This window comes from Alternaria metachromatica (genome assembly GCF_023757995.1).
Source record: "Alternaria metachromatica strain BMP 0045 chromosome Unknown scaffold_14, whole genome shotgun sequence".
NCBI lineage: Eukaryota > Fungi > Ascomycota > Dothideomycetes > Pleosporales > Pleosporaceae > Alternaria > Alternaria metachromatica.
In genome coordinates, this window is record NW_026055505.1 from 443,363 (window position 1) to 467,119 (window position 23,757).

A 23,757-nucleotide genomic window follows, 5' to 3' on the forward strand; every position below is an offset into this window, starting at 1 on the left:
CGGGAGGTTGCGCTGATGGGGAAAGAGCGAAGAGCTGCTGGTCGCTCCTGCTCATATCTCCGGCTGGACCCTGACCCTTTTCCCCAGCGCACCTGCCGCCCGCCGCGCTAAGCCGCCATGTTCCCTTCACGACACACGATTGCGTATGTTCTGTAGATCTCCATGTTATCGCCCACCCAAACTCAACACTGATCACGGCGCGACCCCTTAACATGATCAAACACGGGTCATCAAACATCGAGGGCTGAGGGGGCGCCCGCCAGACCTACCACTACGTCATGACCCGAAACACGTCCATTGGCGCCAAACATACTATCCCCAATGCTCCCACGCGAACTATACTGCCCCTGCCCGCCGAGGTGATCGCCCAAATCAAGTCGTCGACGGCAATTGTCTCGCTTACGGGAGTTGTGCTGGAGCTCCTGAAGAATTCCTTGGATGCGAAAGCGACCAAGGTAGAAGCCGCGATTGACTTCGCGCGCGGCGGATGCTCGGTCGAAGATGACGGTCTCGGCGTATCTCCCCTCGAGTTTCGCGAAGAAGGAGGCCTGGGCAAGCTCTACTGTATGTGTGCACGCCGGAAGCCATCTAGATAGAGAATTGACGGCGACAGGCACGTCCAAGTACCATGCGACCGAACCTCTCCTTGGCCGCAATGGCACCTTCCTCGCGTCACTCGCTGCTATGTCACTCCTGACCATCTCCTCGCACCACTACCAACACCGCTCACATAACGCGATAACGTTCCACCAATCCAAGGTCATGGAGAGGCAACTTCCGGCGTCGGCGCATCACGAGATATCAGGCAAGCATGGCACCCGCGTCACCGTGCGGAACTTGTTCGGCAGTATGCCCGTGCGCGTGAAGCAACGGTCGATAATCTCTCAGCAAAGAGCCGAACACGACAGACTCTGGGATGGGTTGAAGAGGGGCGTAACGAGTCTCTTGCTCAGTTGGCAGCGTCCGGTCGCTATTCGAATACGGGACGGTGACAACAGGGTGGTGCTCAGTCTCAGCATATCCGGCGTGGAAGCAGCCACGAAGAGAAAAGAAAGTGAGATTGCGAAGCCACGATCGGCACAGCTCTCATCAATCCTCAACGTATTGACCCAGGCCAACTACATCACCGTCGATGAGTGGGCGTCGTGGGTACCAGCGTCGGCTTCCACATCTGCCATCTCGATCAAGGGCGCTATATCACTCACTCCAGCACCCAGCAAGCATGTTCAGTTCATCTCCCTGGGCATACGACCGCTTTCAGCGGAGGCCGGCCACAATGAACTTTTCGACGCAGTTAATCGCCTCTTCGCATTGTCCAGCTTTGGTACTATCGAGGAAGATGCCGACATTGATGAACAAGAGAGATTTCGACGGCAGACAGACAAACGCTTCAAGCAGGATGGCTATACAAACAGGCAGCTTAAAGCACGCAAAGACGTCGACAGATATCCCATGTTTCACCTTCGCATCTCGTTGAAGGAGGCTCGCAGGAGAAGCGTTTCCGAAGATCAGTTCATCGGAGATGAAGCGAACCTACAGAACGTGATGGAGGTCCTGGATGCAATGGTAACTCAATGGTTGTCGGTCCATCACTTTAGACCCCAGCATCCTCGTAAGAAACGCGAACGACCTGGTACTGCTTCTAGCGCTGCTGAGGACGCTGCTGTCAATACGCCATTCACGGATAGCAGTACAACTAACATGGCTTTCCGAGTACACGATACAAGAGTGCGCTCGGCAACACCACAGCAAAGCTCAACTTCGTCACAGTCTCTCAAGAGGAAACGTCCAGAAAGGTTATCGTCACGTGAGTTGGTCGACAGGTCTCGCTCTGGGGCTTTTGCAGAGTGGTCGCGGATCAAGAGTGGAAAGCCCGAGTTCTTCAGCAGCACTCTAAACGCGCCGAAATACAACACCGGATTCGATATTTCACGTGGCGCGAAACCCGAAGCTTTCGCCCACTTCGACGTAGCGCCGCTACCTCAAGGTGCTTTGAGCGGACAGGAACAGCGCGACGAAGTTTCGATGCCTGCAGAGACTCTGCAAACCGATGACAAGGAGAACGACGATACCATCTTGTGGACTGATCCAACGACTAAGAAGACGCATCTACTAAACGCTAGAACAGGCTGCGTGGTCCCTGACGCTCGCACGCGACCAAGTACCGACTCAGCTATACTCTCGAATTCGATATCCCAGAACGCATCGAATAAGTCAATGCGATTACCGACACGGGCTGCGACGGCTGTGGCTGGCAAGACACCCTGGCTTGACGATGTACTAGACACGTGGGAGAACCCAGTCTTCAAGCCAAGTGAGAAGCGTGTACAACAAGCTGTGTTGCACGAAGATGAGGCCGGCCACGGACACCATCATTCCAGACATGGTTGTTATCGTATTGATATCGACAAGGCTTTCAACCAGACTACAACAAACGGCTCTAGTAGACTGTCAAAAGAAGGGCTGCAAGACGCGCAAGTCATTGCGCAGGTCGACAAAAAGTTCATCCTTGTCAAGATGCGAGATTCACAGCGAGTAGAATCTGCATGCGCGGGTCTTCTCGTGTTGATTGATCAGCATGCAGCAGATGAGCGTGTGCAGGTCGAGTCGCTCCTAAGCCAACTTTGCCACCCGGAACATGAGCAAACAGGATACCAGTCTAAGCTTGGGCACCAGGCGCAGGTAGCCTCCGTCGTTCTGGATAAACCAACGCAAGTCGCAATCTCTCCGCAGGAACGAACACACTTCACAACGCATGCCGCGCGTTTTGCAGCATGGGGTATCCTCTACGATGTCCTCCAGACAACAGCGTCTGCATCTCGTTCCAGCACCACCGACAAGGAGAAGTATGTCTTGTCCGTGACAGCTCTTCCCACTGGTGTATCCGAACGATGCAAAGCCGACCCCAAGGTTTTGATATCCTTTCTCCGCTCAACGGTGTGGAAGTACGCCGAAGATCCACATCTTCCCCATCTGTCCGTACTACCTAACTCATCAACAAACGACCCCGCCGATTGGGTAAGACGTCTAGCCACCTGCCCACCTGGCCTCATCGATCTCATCAACTCGCGCGCATGTCGGTCAGCTATCATGTTCAATGATGAGCTTAGTAGCGATGATTGTAAGGCTTTGGTGAAGAACCTGGCGGGATGTGTCTTCCCGTTCATGTGCGCGCATGGCCGGCCTAGTATGGTGCCGCTTGTTGATTTGGGCGGTTTGGGCGAGGTAGCTAGTGGCTTGGGCGGTCGCGATGAGGCGGCGGAGGAGGTCGGGTTCGTAGACGCTTGGAAGAAGTGGAAGAAATGAATGTTAACGCCCGAACCTATGTGTCATACCTGACCACGGCGCACAAGCCCATAGCGCACGACCGTGCCAACACACAGACCCTGCCACTGAAGACTCATCGCGCACGACAGCCATCAACAACATCTTCTCGATGAACATGATACTGACTGCTTACACAGTACAGTAGCGCCCCATCGCAAGCATGAACAGCTTGATCGCCGGAGTCAGATACCTCGACTCACGCGTACTCGGGGTCAGCATGTCTAGAAGGAACAGTCATGGTGAAGTATAAAAGCTTGCCGATGTTGACACGCGCTCACGACCACTCCAGGATAAGTTTGCATCCAGCAGCGACACACCACTCGGAACTTGACTAAGCGTTATATACCAGCACGGCGTCAGCCATGTCAACAACAAACGAAGCCAACACTGTTGGAAGACTTTGCCAAGCAGTAGATCAGTTCCACAAAAACCCGGAATATCAGCCTCTGTATACAAGAGAAGTCATCAAGTACAACGTCGAGCAGTTCGCCTCGCTGAAGCACAAGGATGATACATGTGTTCTGAAGGGGGCAAGCGGGCTAGAGAATCGCGGTATGAATCTATTTTACACATACCCCGAACTGTAAGTGCATCAAGTCTGGAGGTGTAAGCCCAGCGAAAGCAATGGTCTTGGCTAACTAGTTGATCGCATAGTCTATACGACGGGACGGACGAGATTTGCTTCTGGACATACCTCGAAGTTGCTTCTGAGCTCGATCTGCCGCCATGGGAAGAATTGGAGCCACATCGCCGTCCCTGCTTGACAACCATGGTTCACGCGAAGATTTTTATGTACATTCGTCCTCTTTCCCTTCGCAGCCTACCCCCATCACTTCCGCGAACGAAGAATTTGAGACATTCATACGAGATATGGACGAAGAGCGAACTTCGGAAAGGATACGAAAACGGCCTAGCACATGCGTGGAGCCTCACATCTCCAGCTGGAAATGTCGACCAGGTCGTCTGCTTCGGTCTCGGCGCGCTGTTCGACACCGATAATGGCGAGGACGACCCAGATAGACTCTGTCGGACCGACCCGAGACTGAACAAGTACCGTACTTTCCTCGCTTTCGAAACAACCAGGATGCTGAATAGGTCCTTCAAAAACAGGGGCGATGCTCCAGCCCCGATTATTTTCCATGACCCAGATTACACACAACAAGACCGGAACGGTATGACAGCATTCGCAAACTACGTGGGCGTACAGATAAGCTTCATGGACAAATGCGAGGCCCTCCTCAAAGTCGACCAATACACCCTCGTACTGGCACATGGCCTACCTCAGTTGCCTATTCGCTCGCTCATCGTAGACATCATGAACAAGGAGGAAGGGCCAGCGGGCTTCTTCTGCGAAGACATTCCCTCTCACATCAAGACCTCCAAAGATGAGGTGACCTGGTGGGTCGAGCACCAAAGCCACCCTGACCCACCTACAAGGCGTTTGCATATCATGACGGAGAAGTGGGATATGGCGGATGTATGTCGTATTCCTTCTTGGCAAGCGACATTGTACCTGAAGCGTGAGAATGTCGGGAAGTACATTAAGACGGAATGATGGCTGCGTCGTCGACGACAGTGAAGAGCGGGGCATGGATTAGCTCTGAATGTATGAGAAACTCATAGCCATTCTGATGTGCTGTCATGATACAGCCAACTCTAGAATCGCACACCCTCCTATCCCAAACAATCCTCCGCAACCAACCTCATCAAACTTCTCTATCAGCCCAAGACTGAATAATTCCCTCGTCGCTCTCCTCATACTCCTTGCACTCGGCTCCCCCCTCCACCGTATACACAAGAGAGGTATTTCCCTGCACAAACTTCATCCTCCGCTCCGGCCTTGTCGCCACTACCTGCCTCCAGACCTCATAAACCCCTTCTACATTCGTCAGGCTCTCATAAAACGGTCGGCACGCCTCGACATCCGCTGTGCACCGCCAAATGTGCAGGTTACACATCATGCGTCCCAAAGCTGGTTTGCCGTGCGATAAGATCTTGCTACGGTCGACGGTAACATGTAGGTTGGACGTGTTTGCGTCGTGGTGGACGGTTATGACGCCATCGCCTTCGATAAGGAGCTGTTTGAAGATGGCGAAGTAGCCTTGGCTGTGGGCTTGGGTCCACTTCTTGTCATCGGGGTTGTAGTGTTCTAGAGAGCGCAGACCTTCGACGCCGAGGTGTAGATAAAAAAGAAAGACCAGGTTATCAGCCGTCAGGACACTACCTTCGTTGTATCCGAAGATGCCGAGTATTTCTTTGTTATCGATGAGATACGCTGACATGAGGATAGCCCGGCATTCCTCAACCGATTGCGCAATGTCTTCGAATATGCTGGAATATGTTTCGTTTGGGCGGTACCATGACTCCACATTTCTGCCCGTCAAGGGGCTGATAGGCGGGTTCGTAGCGTCGAAGTTGAAGATACCGGGGGCTGTTTCGCTGAGGAGTTTTCCCGTGCCGTGGCCGAGGAGTTCATGGATGACTGTTGCGACGAAGCGGATGGTATGGAGGTTTTGGCGGTAGAGGTCGCGGTCTGAGGCGTGAAGGTAGATGGATGCGCCGGGGGAGTTGCGGTTTGCTGACATCCGGTTCGCAATAATGATGTTCTTTGAGCCGTGCTTTTCGCGGATGTCGTTGTACTGCACAATAATGAATGAGTAAATAAACCAAGAAGGTAGAGTTGACCGGAGGGACTTACGTTTGGGAGATTTGACGCTTCCCAAACATACGGGCAGCAGACTGTAAGAGCTACATCATCAGCGTTAGCATGAGTCTGTGTAAACAACACTGGCACTTACCATGCACAATAGCACACTGGGGTATGAAAACCACATCCTTCTCGAATAAGCCCTTGCCCTCGTTCTCCACCGTTGCCCGGGGAAGGAGGGTGCAAAACTTCCCCGCACTAGACACAAAGGCTTCCATTTTCTTTGTTTCCTCTGGATCCGCGATACATACCACGCCTTCCCATTCCGCTCGTACGCCATGGGGGTCGCGATAGCATTCTACGAAGCCGAGGATGTGTTCGATCGATGGGGCGACGTCTTTGACCCAGGTTTCCTGGCCTTGTCGATATGCTCCGAGACATCCGGTTACGAGGCTGTAGATGTAGCGTTCAAGCGTCTTCACCTGGTTGTCGTTCTGTGCGTACATGCTGGCGCGACCGAGGCTGTGGTAGTTCGTTAGTCTTGATGTCAGGCCCGGAAATCTTGATGCTGTCATCTATGATTCAGATATCAAAAATGAAATAGACTTACTAGTGGCCAATATTAGACACTTGGTTCCGATGATCTCCTTTCATCAATGTAACTTCCGAGCCGCCAAGGCGTTCTACTGCAGTAAGATCGTGACTGCCTAAATCATACGAGGCCCGGAGAACTTCATAGACAGCGCTTCCATGTTCCGTTCTCTTCCGCACCCTCGTATTCTCAGGCTCATAGCCCTTTTCCTGCATGGTCAGCTGGATTTCTTTGATCTCTGTACGCGTAATGCGGTCGCCCAGGTAGTAGCTCGACACCGCAGTATCGCTCGGATATCCAAGACCCTGCGGGTGTACTGCGGTCATAGCCTCGACAAGGTTTTCAGCAGCAGGTTCTGTCATGCCCACGCATCCCACGATCTTCTCCAGAGACTCTTTGCTAAGATCAGGCACAAACTTCTGACCACCCTCACCCTATGCAGTCAGCACATAATCTCATCTTCTCTCACAACTGCTGGCGCTTACATAGAAGTTTCCGAGATTGTACAGGAAGAGCCCGGCATAGCTCAAAAAAGTCTTGACTTCGTCGTCGGTCACCGCGCATACTCCCTCGAACTGGCTCCAATCGCCCTCGCAGGCACGATAGGCCCTTATGATGAAGTCGAAGATGTCTTCCGATTCTGAAGAGGTCTGGCGCAGAATGATGCGCGCTCCATGCCAGGCTGCTTGCGAGAGATAGTGAGCGTAGAGCTTGTCGCGAGGTGGGAGGCTGTCAAAGAGAGGCTTAATTGCCAGACGATGAATTGGAGAAGCCTGGTCAGGCACTCGAGCGCGATTGGAAGCCATTGCGGAATGGTATGATGAGGTCGTGAGTAAAATGCACGCAGATGGAGCGACTCTAATCCCGCGTCGCTGTGCGTTTGCATAGGCTGCACGTGATCGAAGCAAACGCAGCCATCGATGCATTGACCCTTGACATCAGGTTTGAGGCATTTCGCGGTCGAAAGGGAATCCATGTTCGCACCATGGTCTTTCGCGGCGCACGAGAATACGTAGAGCTTGGCTCAAGCTACGTTGGCGTTCGGTGACTGTTCGTACGACATTGGGTGTTGGATGTTGGATGTTGGATATTGCTCGATCAGTACCATATCCTCGGTTAGTGTTGGTTATGCTTTTACTTGTTTTTCCGAGTCTTTTACTCCGTTCTGGCAAAGAAATGACGCATTAGCGATGGGTCAAGCTCGTCCCCAAACACGCAGCTGCACCGTGAACAAGAACTGGGAAGATGGTCGAAGCGATCGAGCACAACACGTCAATATGGCGCGGTATTGGCGACGTATGAGTTGCACCCAGAGAGCTAGCGTAAGAAGTTATAGAACGATCTATAGAGAACTTTCGGAGGAGCGAGATTTCAAGTAGAATTGCTTCGTTGTCAGTAAGCCAGCAGCGATGATCTTCGATGAGTGGGTGCTCCATGTGGACGCGCATACGTTCGGCATCCGACCATCTGAACTAAGAGCAATTGCGATGTAGACGGAAGGGTGTTTTGAGGTTCAATTCGAGCATCGGTTCTTTGCGATACTATCATCTGAGAAGGCGGGCATCGCTGTGTTTGATGGAACAGTGTGGCTTCGATGCCAGCTGGAGGAACGCGCTGAAGTTTAGCGTGGAAGATTCGCGATGAGCTAGTCCTAGTTGGGTACAGTCACGTGGTCAACATCCATCATCAATCCCGTCGACGTCGCATTGCTCTCCGCCTTCCACCTGCATGTACTCTACTCCCCTTCGATGAATACGCAACTGTTCTATCGATGATCGCGATACGAAAGCCGCATCACAGAGGCGCCGTGCCTCACGATTGCCCACCGCAGCTATCACTCCCTATCAACGGACGGCACGCTTTTGACTATGGCGCAAACCATTAGATCGCTACAACAGGTGCAGACATCATCTAGGGAACCCCAGGGAACCTGGCAAATAAGCGAGCGCGTCGTTCAAGCTTGCATCCTTCCCTTTGCCGACGCTGACATCGCAAAGTCGAGTCAACACACGTCATTCACCAACTTCATTAACCCGAACATCTCAACAGCCAAGCCTCCACTCCGCTGCTGAAGCGGATTTCGTAGGTAACAATGCATGAAGCTAAGCCCGCGAAGCGAACTCTTACTCCAACAAACGACCTGTCATAGCCGGATTGAGTAAAGATGTGCGCTGCACCCCGCGATTCGGGAGACGTTTGGCGGGGATCTATCATTGGAGAATTGGAGGGGATGCAACGATAAGAAGGTTGAGCGTGTGTGTGCAGGGCACGGTGTTTCAGTGAGCCTGCCACGAGAAATCATGTCGTTCAAAGAGAAGGATCTTGAAGCCGAGCGGAAGGAGCATGTCAGTGTTCATCCAAGCCCTCCTGGAACGATGCGCTGACGACAGAAGATCTCGTTCGACGAGAAAAGCTATGGCGGTAGAGACGACCGTGTCAATCTCGACGATATTGTAGTCTCAGCGAATGACTCCTCGGGACCGGCATCGTCACCTATCGAAAAGGATGATAAGGAAACACGTCGCATCATTCGAAAGATAGATCTCAGGCTCTTGCCAACCCTAGCTGTCATCTATGCTTTCGCACTCATCGACCGCGTTAACCTTCCAAACGTACTGCATACTCTCAGCCATCGTTGCGAATCACATGCTGACTCATATTCCAGGCGCGTATCGCAGGCATGGACGAGGACCTGGGTCTCTCCATCGGTTCACGCTACTCGATACTCACGATGATCTTCTTCATACCATACATAATCTTCCAGTTTCCGGCAAACATAATCATTCGAAAACTCGGCCCTGCCGTATGGCTACCATCTTTGGTCGTTTGCTGGGGTGCTGTGACGATCGGCATGGGCTTTACTAACGACTGGACACAAGCACTAGGATGCCGAGTTATACTGGGTGTGCTCGAAGCTGGCTATTATCCTGGCTGTGTCTTTCTGCTGAGCTGTTGGTATGTGAGGTTTGAAGTGCAAAAGAGATTCAGTGGGTTCTACCTACTAGCGCTCCTTGCAAGTGGTTTCTCAAACATCCTGGCTTGGGGACTGAGCGAGATGCGAGGCCTAGGAGGGCTGAACGGATGGCAATGGATCTTCGCAATCGTAAGTTAAGCCCTTGTCTACCTACCTACATCAACTACTGACATATCCTAGGAGGGCGCAATCACCGTTCTACTAGGCTTCATGGGCTACCTAACCATAATAGACTTTCCTGACAAAGCCAGCCAACCCAGCCCGATCACGAAACGCCCTTTTTTGACCCCCGCGGAAGCCAACATAGTTCTAGCCCGCATCCAACGCGACCGTGGCGATGCCGTCGCCGATAAACTCACCCGTTCAACCATCGCCAAACATCTCCGCGACTGGAAGATCTGGGAGTTTGCGTGGCTCTACTTCCTCAACAACGTCGTCGCATACAGCTGGGGATACTTCCTGCCAATCATCCTCCGCAACGACATGGGTTACTCTGTCGCCATGAGTCAGATCCTTTCTTTCCCGCCATACGTCCTGGCTGCGGCATGGATGTTTGGTACGGCATGGGTCGCCGATAAATACAGAATGCGCGGTGCAATTATCGTGTTCAACTGCGCATGGGCTGTTCTGGGTGTATGCATGATGGCTTTTCTCAGCAACGCTCGCGCACGGTATGCCGGAGTCTTTCTAGGCGTCAGTGGTGCGAACGCGAACGTGCCGAGCATATTAAGCTATATGCACAACAACATCGTGGGTCAGATGAAGAGGAGTGTTGCTAGTGCGCTGTTGATTGGAGGAGGAGCTTGTGGGGGTATCGCAGCGTCGAACATCTTTCGACAACAGGATGCGCCGAAGTACATGTAAGTACCCTGCATCATGATGTATGGGGATATGAAGCTGACTTGTATAGACCCGCCATGGCTGTAGTTATCGCGACCCAAGTCCTGAGCATACTACATGTGCTGAAGAACTTCTGGGTCTACTCACGAGCTAATCGCCAGGCTGATCGCGGAGAGAGGATTCTGGAGGGCCAGGAAGGCTTTCGACAAACGCTGTAAATTTTGGGTTGTACTGCCTGCCACTATGCCAGCGTACGATGAAGATCACGAATATATGCCGCTACGCTATGCTATGCCATGCTATCAAACTCATCAAATAGTACGCGACGTGACAGCTTCCCCTCGCAGCAGAGATCCCAGATTCTGCACGCCAAAGCGAGACTAACCCATCAATCTCCGCCGCCTCCCACTGTCAACGCTAACAGTGTTGTCTGGCCCGATGCTGATACTCAAGCTGCTGGTATCGTCTTCGCTTGGAGCCCTCCTCCTGTCCCTGTCTCTGTCTCTTCCACTCACAGCCTGGCTCTTGCTCCTCTCGGGTTGTATGACCAGCCACGTTGAGCCGCCTCCCTCATGCTCTTGCTCCATGAGCTGCAGTTGTGGTCCTCCACCTCTCTCATCTCCTCTTCGCATGTCCCTGTCTCCTCTTCTCACATCGGTTTCGCTTAGTCCTCGCTCGTTTCGGCCGCGCTCTCGACTGGGCTTTGCGTTCTTGGTGGGTGGCGGAGGAGGGAAGAGAGAGGGGAACTTGGCGGTTTTCAGAGGTAGTGTTGTAAGCGAAGAAGGTAGCGGGAGAGATTCAATCAGCGTCAGCTTCTCGAGTGGTATGGAGGTGAGGAGAGAAGCGGGTAGGTCGACGGGCGAGCATGCGACTATCGTGTGCCGTAGGTGCGTGTTCGATGCGAAAAACGACAAGTTTTCTGTGTCATGTTAGAGACTTCGCGACCTTCCACCTCGAGCATGCGTGGATACATACCTCGCACTTTTCTTCCTGCTCCGCCTTCCTTGCCGACTCCAGTGTCGATCCAGTCGAAGCTCGTTATCCTACCGCAGAAGCCAGTCGAGAAGGCTCGTAGCTGACCCAAGTTCCGAACCTTCTCAAGTCGTACAAGGTAGTTGGCCATACCCTCCAAGTTGGCATATATGCGAACGATGATGTCGAGTGAGTCAGCATCTTCGTACAGCTCCCGCAAGTATTCCCTTATCCGTATGTTCAGTTCGTCTGCTAATGCTTCGCCGCCTTGAGCCTTTCGTGTTATGTATTTGTCTTGGAACTGGGACGGTCAGCTAAGATGCACGACTAGAAGTATACTACAACACATACCAGGAAGCCTTCGGCATCGGCATCTATGAGCACCATAACGAACGGCCGTTTGGACTGCGACTGCACTAGAGCCTCTTCTTTCGCCTTGGACTCTGACAGCTGCCCTTGCATCGTCCGCGTGACATCTGCGATTTCCGCTTGCAACGTCCGCCTGACATTTTGTTCGGAGCCGAGGTCGAGTTCACACTGTGCGAGGCGTGCTTCTGTCTTTTCGAGCTTGTCCAGGAGTTCCTACTCCATCGTCAAAACCATGATGGTACCCAGGACGCCATCAGCAGTATACCTCAATAAGCTCGCACCTCTTCTCCTCAAGAATCCTAAACTGCGACAACCGATCGCGAAACGTCATCGGAGGTGGGGCAGGCGGGCCCGCAACAACTAATTCCGCCATCTTCAGAACTGGCAGGCGTCACGCAAGCACCAAAAGGCAGGAAAATTACTAAACGACAGAAAAATCTGGGGATCCTAACATTTAAGAAGACGCGTTGTTTTGGGCTCCCGCGCAGCGCTAGCTAGTTGTTTTGCATCTGCATGGCCCAAAGTACGGTGACGCCGCCGGTGCGAAAGATGGCAGGTTCTGATTGGCTGGGCATGTGGGGGAGTTGGGCTCATACGCTGCCTTGGTGTTGGAAGTCACCGGAAGCATACAGAAGCTCGTGAGCTGGCGGGCTGTGTTCTGGTCACGGATGCATTCTTTACGGCATGCAATATGCGGCGCGAGCCGCAATGGGTCGCGTGAGGCGAAGATGGAGGGGTGATGGGGGCTCTGGAGGAGAGGAGGGGCATGTTGTTCTCACTTTAGCCCCTCGTTTTTCGAAACACACGTCACATTGCTTCTCTGGCTAACGATACAAAGGTGTTGAGGTTTCTAGATACATGCCTCTATGGATCACAGCTTTCTTCCACACATCCAGAATATCCAACGCTTGCATAGAACCCCAACGTCCTTATGACTCACTCACGGAAAAGGCTCATCGGTTACATGACCCGGATAATGTCGGTATCTGGTATCGCAGTTGCCATCACGACGCGACGATCAATCTTTCCTCCAGACGTGCGTGGCAGCTGCTTCCAGATCACGGCGCGGGTCGGACGCATGTAAGCGGGAAGATTGAGGCCGCGAAGCAACTTCAGCAGATACCGGCGCGATGCAGCGTTGATTGTCCCGGTCATGACAACAGCAGCCAGAATCTGTGGTTCTTCCTGCTCCTCATTACTGTGAAGAACCACGACTCCTTCCACCACTCTCCCTTTGGCCTGGTCAACAATTGTCCGCGAGACATCTCCTAACTCGATGTGAAAGCCGTCTACTTGCGCGGTTGACTCGTCCAAGCGTCGCGAGGTAACGAAAAGTACACCAGTATCGTTGATGAACCCCCAGTCCCCTGTCCGAAAACACTTCACACCAGTTCCAGGATGTTTCTGGAAACGATGGTCGTCGGCCTTTGAGCCAAAGTAGCATGGCCCAACACCCGGACCAGCGACCCAGATATCACCAGTCCAAGCTACAGGAAGTGGTCTGCCCAGATGGTCGCCTACCCAGATGTGGTTGTTCGGCAACGCGGTTCCCACAGGGATGAGCTGGCCTTCTTTGTTGCCCGCGTACGCCTTGTAGTCGACAAAGCTCATGGAGGAAGCGATTGTCGTCTCAGTCGCTCCGTAAAAGCTTGCAAGCTCCAGGTTGTTGAGTTGAAGCTCAGTGAAGTTGCGAATAACGCTCGATGAGATGTTCTCTCCGCCACTCAACGCGAGTTTCCAAGATTTGCAATCCTTGAGCATGTGACGAGGATGTTGGAACCAAAGTGAGTAGTCGGATGGTGTAGCAATAGTAGTGGTGATCTTCTGGTGCACCATGACTTTGGTCACATTGGCGGGAGATGAGTCTGCGGCTAGGAAGAGTGTGCCTCCTGACGTTAGGGCGAACAAGATCTGGAAGAGCGACATCTCCGACGTCCAGTTGCTGTGCTGCAGTACGATCGGCTTCTCGTCCTCGAAGTAGTAAGCAGTGGAAGCCACAAGCACCTTCAAATTCTCGTGTGTCAAAACGACGCCTTTTGGCAGACCATCGGACGACGGAAGATGCAGTCCCACAGCAAGATCGTCTGGCAGCGGCTCCTCGATGTTGTCGAAACCTTTCGTGAAGATCATATCGCCGCAGTAGAACACGGTACCAAGTTGGAGTTTTAGTGCGTAATCAACTAGGTCTGGCGTGCTGACGATGCAAAACATAGTGTCGGAGTTCTTAGCGATAGGAAGGTTGTCATCAACGGACAGGTGGTAATCTATCGGAACGTAGACTCCGCCAGCGCACCATATCGCGATGATACTACAAAGAAGATCGATGGTTGGTGGACCAAGCACGCACACAGGAGTACCACGACCGACTTCGTGCTTCTTCAAATCGGAAGACATGGCGACCGCGCGACGTATGAGGTTGACGTAGGTAATCTTTTGGTATTGTTCGTCCTTTACAGCGACACGATCGGGAGTCGTTGTTGCGATCTCCTGAAGCTTCTCGAGGACGCTGCTGAAGGAGACTTGGTGCTCAGGTCCGGCGCCGTGCGCCATACCTTGCTCACGCTCTTCTTGGGGTATAAGGTCCATATCGATGATGCTAGTAGTTTGGCTTTGAGCGACCATTTGCGTCATTGCTTGGATGTACATCTCAGCCACAACTTCAGCATGTTCTTTGTCATACGTCTTCTCGTCCAGGCCAACGAATACGACGAGATTGCGGTCGAGGTTTTCGCGTACAATCAAGACGAGGTCTTGAGCATGCTCGAAGTACATATCGGTAGTCGGAGAGATAGGATACGCACTAGCAATCCAGTCGAAGGTAACTTGGTGGAAAAGTGTCTGCTTCGAAATGTTCAACTCGGATAACAAGTTCTTGACTGGTACATGAAGATACCGTCTAGACACGCCCACGGTCGCCTTGGTCTGCTCCAAGAGTTGGTTGGAGGTGTGTTGCGAGTCGCCCTTGAAACGAACTGGCATAGTATCGCCCCTGCCCTTCAAAGCTCGACCCAGGCCGATCACGAAGTCGTCGGTACCAGTGAGCTGTGTGAGTAGGATCTGCAGCGCAGCTAAACCGAAGCTTACCCCTGAATGTTCGTAGTCGTCGCACATGAATCGAATGCCGAAGGAGAGATTTGCTGAGATGGTTGTCTCAAAGCGATGGAAAGCCGGAACCGCATCGGGGTTGCGAAATCCTCGGGTTGTGAACGGTAACATTGGTAGAGACGTGAGTCGACCTTCCATTTGGGCTGTCCATTGCCACAGACCAGAGGCCGGTAGAGGGGTCATATGAGAGAGTGGGCTGCTTTCTAGAGTATGGGTCGCCTCGAAAGAGTCGCTAGGGGTCGCTGGAGGCGGTGCAGGCAATGAATAACCGGGGGTGGATTGCGCTCGGCGAGATCGAGTAGGTGCAGCTTGTTCCATCGGATGTTGGGCAGGCGATGGAGATGAGAAAGGGTCTTCGTCGAAGTCTCTATCCTGCATAGTCGAGTTAGCCAAGATATAATACTCGGGCTAGACCTCCAGGGATACTCCGTCGAGTGAATTTGGAGTGCACGGTCGGCTTTTCTACCTCGATCATGGTGTTTAGGCAGCAAACCATCCTTCTTGTTTCCCTCAGTAACCCCAGTAATTGCGACAAGCATAGCGAAGCCAACAGCGCTGACCTCCTACCCCCTTGGCGTGACTATATAACTCCCTATGCTTACTGGTTATATCCTATTACGAGACCGCGTAGAATCAGCAAACTCCGGTCGCAAAACACCACTCAACCAAGACCATGGGTAATCTCGACACGACCCTCACGTCCGACGGCAAGAATGCTCATGCACCCACCAAAGCACCCGCCAATGGGCTTGGAGATCTTGGCAAACTTCCGAGAGAGCTAAGAGACATGGTGTACGAAGCTGTGCTTGCGACTGCACTCAAACGAAACGTAATGATGTTCGGCAATATTGCTGAGGACAAAGCCGAAGTCGAAGCCCAGCTCTCCAAACCTTACTTCTGCCTACCATACATTTCCCGGGTATCATCCGCGATCCGGAAAGACATTACACCAGTCGCCCTTCGTAACTCCCACATCATAGTCCGAGGCTATCGTAAAGCACATCGACTCACCGATTGTCTCTCAGCTAACGACGCCTTTGGCAGCGTGGGGTCGTTGGAATTACGAGGTATGAACAACATTAGGACGGTGCTCGGTGGCATAGACAAGTTCCCAGTGCTCCAGCGCCTCTATCTTGCACTTTCTATGCGTGTGTTAGCGCAAATCGAACATAAGAACGGGGTGCCGATCGCAGACTCCACGGCCAAAGTAGTGCAGAAGTACAGATTGGAGAAGCTACTTCTGTGCACTGCTCTCCGCTGTGTTACTTTGGATGAATTTGAACCCGACGGCTGCAGACGTAAAGAGGTTGACAAGGGGATATCGCTACGCGGTCTGGGACGATGGTTAACGAACGAGTGCGAAAAGAGAAAGGTCGACATGCAACTCCGACTTGTGTTGACATGCTCTGCGGCATGTAACAAATGATTGCGGGTACATAAGACGGTCGTTAAAGAGTTCTCTGAGTGATGTTGGAAACCGAGGGAGTGGCTGGCTGATGGACGAGCCTGTGCTGCCGTTTTCTGTTAAGAAGAGGATATATCAACGACCTCAACACACGAATGAAGCAAAATCTCACCATGATAAGAAAATCGCAAGCCTTCCAGTATAACAGTAGTGTTAGACGAGCCCTATGTAAAACACGACAACTACCAATATGTGTGCATGTTGCGACTCCAGCGAACAGCTAAGGTTTCCGCGATACACGCAAGGCTGCGCGAGGAACTCTCGTGGTCTTTTAGGTATTGGCCATAACTCGGATATTACAGCATTTGTAAGATTGCATGAGGCCTCGATACCTAGATAGTATAGGCGCGGGAGTTGGTGCTGGAAAAGAGGATGGGAAGAGCATCCAGGGGCGGCCGCATGTTTGGAAAGAGCTATGAGCGTGCCAAGCCGCTAGCGTCACGGCAATCGGCACACTTCACGTGTCTCCTCTCCTCCACCCGAGATACAACGCGTTCTTGACCCTCACCGTCGCACTCCTACGGGCTGCATTGCTACGAAGAGGAATTTTGAATCTTTGAGGTACACCAGGATATGGAAAATGTCTCTCCGCGGACGGCCCGGCGTCAGCAACAACGATCTGGCCAACCAAAAGCGTCGCGTTCTCAGCCGTCGAACCTAGCGCGCTGGCGCCAGCATCATGACACCATGACACGCTTGCTTGTCACACCTAAACTTTGACCCTCTCCGTCTGTTCCTCGACGATAAACTTCCACATCACCTCTGCCGCCGTCTTTGCGCCGTCCATGGAGTTCAACGTCTCCGCTAGCATCCGCGCGCTCGCTGCATAAGAAGGATCCTTGAGCACCGTCAACACCGTGCTGCGAATGTTCTTGGCCTTCCAGAACTGTTTCTGCACGCGAATACCTGCTCCAGCATTCATGGCGTTGTCAAGATTCGTTTGCTGCTCGACTTGCAGCGCGACACCGACAATAGGCTTTCCTGCAGCCAAGGCGCATTGGACAGTCCCTTGACCTCCATGCGTGACGATGAGGTCGGCGAGCGCATTGGCAGCCGGTGCTGGGATGAATCGATCAGTCACCAGAAGCCGCGCATCTCCGCCAGCGATCTCAATTGCCTTGTCGATGTCGCAGATGGATTTCGAAGCCAGCACGACTGCGTTCCAGTTGTCGTCAGGGTTCAACCGTAGAGCCTTGATCGCTTCGAACAAGAAATCTTCCGTTCCAGAGCTGCCCATTGTAACTAGGATCGATGGACCAGGACCCTTTGTTAGATGTGCCGATATTTCTTCGTCCAGCTTCGAGTCGTTTCGCGCGTACAAAGGACCCGTGAGGACTATGTTCTTTGGGAGGCGGTGCAGATATTCTTGATGGAATATGGGGTGGTCGTTGACCAAGTTGAGATCGGCCATGTTCATGTCGAAGAGTGAGATGGGGCCCGTGACTGGCCATCCGCAGGCTGCCGCTGCAGCTCCCAGGCGCTTCTGTCGGAATATAGGAGCGTTCACCATCAAGCCGCTGGCCCACCATGCCATCCGCTGTCGGACTGGTCGTGGAAGCCTTGTGAACAGTGGCATCATATCTGGAAGATCGCGAATCAGGCCGTGAGCAAAGGCTCCAGGATGCAACGGAACCGGGAGGAAGTTGATCGTGCGGATACCCAGGAGTCGCGCAGCAATAGACGCTGGAGCCCACATGCCATGGAACACAATATCGGGCTTCAGTTCCTTGAACGCTGCAAGTTGACCGTCGATGAATGACTTTGCGATTTCTTCTGAACCAAAGAACTCAGGCCAGTCCCATCCAAGGTCGTGCGCCACGGAGATGCCCTTCACGCGCGGTTGAGCTGGGACAATGTTGAAGCCAGCGTCCGTGATTTGATATTCGAACCGCGCGCCACAGGACAGGAAGTCGATTCGCAGATTGATATTGGACGGGCACATGTCCCGCAACGCGATAGCCATCGCAATGGCACGTGTCGTGTCTCCAGCGTCTTGCCATGCTACGCTGAGCACGATGTGAACGTGTTGGGAAGCCATAGTGCCAGATGTTGCACCTCTTATCGTAGAAGAGAAGGTTGAACAGTGGCGACAATTAGCCTTCCAATGTTAACTGGGTTTCAAGGTGTCCTGGTCTATCGGCTCTTATACAAAACACCATGGACGTCGCCATGCAGACATGCACCAATGTCTAAATGCGGCGTCGATCATATTCGTCTCTCCTCTATGATCTCCGAAACAACAGGTCCGACATGAGCCGCATTGTACAGCTGCGGCTCATTCTCACCGTGCCAGAGCTTATCAGCGTCAGCTCACCATCTGTATGGGGGCTCGTAACTGCTATACGATGGCCAGCCCAACGCTGAGCATTACTTAAGACCGACCCAGCTACGTGGTATGGCCATGCTACGACGCCCGACAGCTGTGGGGAACCGTGGGAAGTGCGATCCGGTATCGACATTACATTCGGTCCTTTGTGAGATCGGATCACTAATTGCGTTGGAGCATCTGACGTGTAGTACGGCCACCTTTGCGCCAGCTGTGAGTGGAATACGTGGGCTGACGAACCGTGCGCGGCGAGATGAGACGTCTGGAAACGCCATTGGCATATAATGCGCGTCGCTAGTCTTGTTGTCGGTTCTTACAGATTGCACAGCAGACTGCCTGCCTGAGTACGACCTGGTGGTGGTTGTCAGCAAGCTTTAGGTTTACGAACAACCAATGGTTTACACGCAATCTCGGAGCTGGCCCGGATGACGCACCTATCCGACCCCAAAACCACCGAAGTGTGGTTTCACCGCGAGAAGGGCGGCTTCAAGGCGATAATCGCGCCTGTGTTGGCGGAGCAAATGCACGTCGGAGCCTGATAGCAACACCGACCCCAACCGTCTATCATCTCAATCAAGCAGAAATGATATCGCAAAAGTGGGTCTCAAGCATGCATATGGTTAATAAAGCTTCGCTAGATCTCGGCTTTGCTTGATTGCTCGTCCTGGACGTGGGATGATCAGCGACATGGCTTGGTGGCTTCGCTTACGCATTACCTGTTTGGTGAGCTGCGAATCGGAACGGCCCCGAAGTCTGCTTCCTTGCGAAAATCAAGGAACGTCTTGTAAGCTTGCGCATTTTCGCCCCTCACAACACGTGGGACGCTTGGAAACAGCGCAAAAGACGACAAACTTCAAGCAGACAACGATGGGAAGTGAGAACTAATGGCTAATACATTATGCATTAATGGCAGAGATACGATGCGATAAGGTATCCGCCCTATCATCATTACACGCTAAAGGACCTCGCATTCATCCATAGATCTAATTCCGGGAAAGAAGAGCCAGCTTCGTCACCTGCGAACTTGCTTCCCCGGGCCCAGTTGATCACGGAGGTCGGGGTTAATGGTGGCTGTCAAGTATGAAGCAAATTGACCGCTTTGGCGGAACATCTTCTTCAAAGCTGGCGCCGGCTCCGCCACCGCCGGCTGGTTCCCTTCTTGCCGACCTGCACCATTGGCTGGAGCTTTCAGGATACCACGGGGCTGCTGTGGCTTTTGATCCCGCTTCTCATCGTGTCGCTGTACGGACGTGTCTGGTTTTGCTTTGACGCTTCGCCACTCCATGCCTACAGCAGCTGGTATCGCAAGGCAAGCTATGACAAGTGCCGCAAAGAACGTCCCATGTGCCAGCGAGTCGTTGTAGGCTGCCAGTATCAGGGCCTTGATGGCTGGAGTGACACCGGCTGTCAGGTTGGTGGCCCCTGCGTCTAGGATCTTTTGAGGGTCCAGACCTCCGATTTGCTCCAGACCAGACGAGAACTTGTGTATGTACAAATTCTGGCCGACGGCTGTGAAGACTGCGCCACCGAGTGTTTGGAACAGCGAGAGTACTGCCGTCCCGGTTGGAACATCCTCCTTGGGCAGTATGGTTTGCACGGCAATGTTGGGGTGTTGCATGGTGCAGCCAACGCCGAAGCCCACAACGATCTGCGTTCCAATCCACATGGCGTTATCGGTGGTCATCTCCCAAGTGGTAATGAGACCAGCTCCGATAGCCATCATGCCTGAGCCAAGGATCATGAAAGGAGTGTAGTATCCGATGCGCTGTACCAGAGCTCCAGACATGATCGAGCCGAAGACGACCGAAAGAACGAGCGGAATGGTGTTGATACCGGACTGCATAGCAGATGCGCCTTTGATGGCCTGGAACCAGAGAGGAACGTAGATGGAGACTGTGAGCATGGTTGCGCCTACACAGAACTGGGATGCACTACCGAACGTCACGCTCCGCTGGAAGATGATGCGTGCGGGCAAAGTCGCGGTGGTATGCCTAGTGACGTATTGCCACAGCACAAACGCTATCAGCAGCATTGCGAAGGCAACAAGAAGTATGACCATCCGCGGTGAGGTCCATGGGTAGTCGGCTGCGCCCCACTCTAGCGCTAGCAAGAGACAGGTGATCGATGGAAGGAACAATGCGGTACCGAGGGGATCAAGTTGTCGTATCGTCTCTCCCCACGTTTTGAGTTGCGGCTTCTTCTCGTCAAGCTTGAGCAGCAAGCACACTACAAGGAGAGTGAAACCACCGAGCGGGAGGTTGATATAGAAGCACCATCTACATGATGTCAGTATGCGTTTCATATGCGATTTGTTAGTAGTGTTACTGACCTCCAGGTTGCGCTGCTGCTAGTGAAGGCACCGCCTAGCAAGGGACCTGCCACACTTGCGACGCCAAAGCATGCGCCGAAAAGACCCTGCAGCATGGGTCGCTTAGCCAGCGGCACAGTGTTGAACATGATCAGGATCGCGCCGGTGAAGATGCCGCTACTGCCCAGGCCCGCGACCGCACGCCCGACGATGAGCATGTTACTGTTCCGCGCAGCGCCGCAGATGATACTTCCGAGTTCGAATAAGAAGATGCCGGATAGGAAGACCGGTTTGGTTGGAAAGAAAGTGTATATGCGACCGTACAATAAGATGAACCCGGCTGCTGTAAGCATGTACGCGCTGCCGTACCACCCGATGTCGCCAATGCTGCTGAACTCGTTCGTGATGGCGGGGATGGCTGGTCCGATGATGGTTCGGTCAAGAGCGACAAGGAAGATCGAGATGTACAACGAGAGCATTATGATCGCCGTCTTCGCAGTGGATGGGTATGGAGATGGCGCCTTGGGTGCTCCTCTTTGTCGTTCGATGTCGTAAACGGTCGGTGGCTCATCAAAAGGTTCGTCGCTCATCGAATGCGCATCCCGGAGATTACTCCTGCGGTAGTTTCGGTCTGGATATTTGCCCATTGCAGGGCTGAGAGGTCCGTCCATGATGCTCTCGTCGTCGAACTTGAAGCTTGTGGGACTGGAGTAATTTGTATCGTCGTATGGGTCCATTATGACTGGTACGTGATCGCCATCCTCGGATGTTGAAACCCGTCTTATTGTGTTCCGGCGGAAAGCTGGGTTGGCTGCATTAGCCTCGTTGGCTTCATTCAGCCGCAATATCCCTTCTAGTGCCATTAGAGTGCTTGCCCGCAGGTAAGGTCGGATTTCTTGTAGATCTTCTCGTAGGTTGTTGGTTGTGTAGGAGGTAGCGCAATCCCGCCTCTGCGAGTATGGTTGTGACTGGGCGAGATCTTGGGCGAGGTCTTGTCCTTGTGCGTTGTAAGAGATATACGAGGCTGTGCCTAACCGTGCTTGGTCGGTTGCTCGGTCGAACGCAGTCTCGCAGTTGTCAGCCAGATCTTGTAGGATATCAGAGATCAAGCTGCGCTCTTCCGAGTTGGTGCGAGCGTGCCATCTGAGCTCGTGTGTGGATTGTGTAGCTTGTGTAGATGGGCGTGATGATATAGATCCTATGATGGAGAGCGCGGCGGGGCGTGCCCCTCGGTACTTCGATATGGACGGAGGAGGCGCCGCCATGATGTTCCCAGTCTAGAGAGTAAGCCTTAGGTATCAATCCGGGTATATTGGGTGCGTGCGCTGAAGCCCGATTTGTTGCTTGCAGCCGAACGTACGAGAGGTCCAAAGAAACGAGACGGTAACAATATGCAGAGATATACGGATATGAGCTATAGGGGTGAAGAGTAATATAGTCATAGACAGACGTCGATTCTTTGCATGAACGTTGCATGAACAGTCCAAACAAGAAGCACATCTCAGTAACACATCTAACAGACCAAGAGATATTCCGCAGTCGCATCCGCAGCACGACCATGAGGCGCAACGGTGCAGTCAGACGGCGATTACCTCTGGCGAATGCGACATGCTTCTCGCACACCACCCACAGCCATCAAAAGCATCGGAGCGCCAGTTCCAAAACCACCGATGTTGCACAACTTGGCTTTACGCCACAGAGCTTTTCGTGCGCGTCCGATGGCGTCTATTAATATGAACCGGGTAGACCCTGAGCTGTCAGAGGTGGGTAGCTTCATTATGCTGCATGTGTGCACTGCAGCGACCCTCGTGTTGTGTGCAAGGTTATGCAAAGTCAGCCATATCAGGTCGGTGATTACGCTGGGGGAGCCGACCGGCGCTGCGAGATCATTGAGTTCTGCCGAGACACATCAGGCAACATGTCAGAGGGCTGTGAGGGTTTCTTTCCAAAGTGAACATGATGCAGATGATGGAGCATGACGCGGAGTGACGTCTCAGGCACTCAGAAAAGCTGGTGGAGGATGTTGGCGATGAGAAGAGGACGGAAAAGCAAGTGGGCCTTAGCTCTAGCGTGACTGAGACTGCAGCTGACGTGAAGGAAAATACGCATCATACGAATGGCATCTCTTCGCCTCGCCACTTGCTTGTCCCGTCACAACACCAACCCATTATGCATTCGTTGCAGGAGGACCTCGACTGCAAGTACAAAGATGTCGCGATTCGCATCTGTATCATGCTATAGTTCATTGAGTTCGATAGCTTCCCAAGGTTAGTCGCCGGCCCGACATCGCAGCTCACCACATCGTCATGACCGCTCATCACATTTCGACCCCGCGCGACCCTCACATCCCCTTGTCAGCCCTGCGCAACAACGAAACTCCTACATTGAGGATGAAGGCGTTCTGGATGCGACACCTCAATGCGGGTGATCGCCATGATCTTCTCAGGGGCCCACTTGAGGCAAGCAAGCCTTTCCCGCGGCGGATAGCATGCATAGCCATCTTGGAATGCAGGTACGGTTTCAGAGGCTTCTAGCTTCGCTGGGCTTTTGTCAGTTTGCGGGGTGCATTGTTGTTCAACAGGGGAAGAGTGGAGGCGACCGTAAAAGCAAACGGCGCCCCTGAACCAAGAATGGCAGGACGGATCTGCAAAAGCAAAGTCGCACCTCGTACAGGAAAAACACTGAACAGGTCTGGGGTCTACATCAGCGTGGAAACATGCAAAGTGGGTGATACAATGTCGATGTAGGCTCCAGGCCTGTTCGGACTGTTCATACGCTGATGTGGTCAGGACGGCAGGCTATATCGCAACACGACCGCAAGCCTTCATGTCG

At 53.0% G+C, this 23,757-nt stretch overlaps 9 protein-coding genes across 9 annotated transcripts; 4 read left to right on the plus strand and 5 right to left on the minus strand.

The window, feature by feature from the left end:
* Window positions 1-278: 278 nt before the first annotated feature.
* Window positions 279-3,306, plus strand: J4E83_006459 (uncharacterized protein; the record flags this gene model as incomplete). The annotated part of the gene is made up of 2 exons (XM_049333371.1): window positions 279-564; window positions 614-3,306. The coding sequence occupies 2 exons, from the start codon at window positions 279-281 to the stop codon at window positions 3,304-3,306; spliced, it is 2,979 nt and encodes a 992-aa protein (XP_049187547.1).
* A 383-nt stretch (window positions 3,307-3,689) lies between these two features.
* Window positions 3,690-4,882, plus strand: J4E83_006460 (uncharacterized protein; the record flags this gene model as incomplete). Its single annotated transcript, XM_049333372.1, has 2 exons — window positions 3,690-3,910; window positions 3,982-4,882. The coding sequence occupies 2 exons, from the start codon at window positions 3,690-3,692 to the stop codon at window positions 4,880-4,882; spliced, it is 1,122 nt and encodes a 373-aa protein (XP_049187548.1).
* A 151-nt stretch (window positions 4,883-5,033) lies between these two features.
* Window positions 5,034-7,372, minus strand: J4E83_006461 (uncharacterized protein; the record flags this gene model as incomplete). The annotated part of the gene is made up of 5 exons (XM_049333373.1): window positions 5,034-5,966; window positions 6,026-6,075; window positions 6,126-6,496; window positions 6,585-7,000; window positions 7,052-7,372. The coding sequence occupies 5 exons, from the start codon at window positions 7,370-7,372 to the stop codon at window positions 5,034-5,036; spliced, it is 2,091 nt and encodes a 696-aa protein (XP_049187549.1).
* Window positions 7,373-8,866: 1,494 nt separating this feature from the next.
* Window positions 8,867-10,598, plus strand: J4E83_006462 (uncharacterized protein; the record flags this gene model as incomplete). Its single annotated transcript, XM_049333374.1, has 5 exons — window positions 8,867-8,911; window positions 8,960-9,178; window positions 9,232-9,669; window positions 9,721-10,400; window positions 10,451-10,598. 5 exons carry the CDS (start codon window positions 8,867-8,869, stop codon window positions 10,596-10,598), a joined length of 1,530 nt encoding a protein of 509 aa, XP_049187550.1.
* Window positions 10,599-10,760: 162 nt separating this feature from the next.
* On the minus strand, window positions 10,761-12,094 carry J4E83_006463 (uncharacterized protein; the record flags this gene model as incomplete). The annotated part of the gene is made up of 4 exons (XM_049333375.1): window positions 10,761-11,299; window positions 11,356-11,653; window positions 11,704-11,934; window positions 11,987-12,094. The coding sequence occupies 4 exons, from the start codon at window positions 12,092-12,094 to the stop codon at window positions 10,761-10,763; spliced, it is 1,176 nt and encodes a 391-aa protein (XP_049187551.1).
* A 587-nt stretch (window positions 12,095-12,681) lies between these two features.
* Window positions 12,682-14,937, minus strand: J4E83_006464 (uncharacterized protein; the record flags this gene model as incomplete). The annotated part of the gene is made up of 1 exon (XM_049333376.1): window positions 12,682-14,937. The coding sequence occupies one exon, from the start codon at window positions 14,935-14,937 to the stop codon at window positions 12,682-12,684; it is 2,256 nt and encodes a 751-aa protein (XP_049187552.1).
* Window positions 14,938-15,499: 562 nt separating this feature from the next.
* J4E83_006465 (uncharacterized protein) lies at window positions 15,500-16,252 on the plus strand (the record flags this gene model as incomplete). The annotated part of the gene is made up of 1 exon (XM_049333377.1): window positions 15,500-16,252. One exon carries the CDS (start codon window positions 15,500-15,502, stop codon window positions 16,250-16,252), a length of 753 nt encoding a protein of 250 aa, XP_049187553.1.
* Window positions 16,253-17,000: 748 nt separating this feature from the next.
* J4E83_006466 (uncharacterized protein) lies at window positions 17,001-18,329 on the minus strand (the record flags this gene model as incomplete). Its single annotated transcript, XM_049333378.1, has 1 exon — window positions 17,001-18,329. One exon carries the CDS (start codon window positions 18,327-18,329, stop codon window positions 17,001-17,003), a length of 1,329 nt encoding a protein of 442 aa, XP_049187554.1.
* A 1,300-nt stretch (window positions 18,330-19,629) lies between these two features.
* Window positions 19,630-22,190, minus strand: J4E83_006467 (uncharacterized protein; the record flags this gene model as incomplete). Its single annotated transcript, XM_049333379.1, has 2 exons — window positions 19,630-20,893; window positions 20,947-22,190. 2 exons carry the CDS (start codon window positions 22,188-22,190, stop codon window positions 19,630-19,632), a joined length of 2,508 nt encoding a protein of 835 aa, XP_049187555.1.
* Between the last annotated feature and the right edge of the window lie 1,567 nt (window positions 22,191-23,757).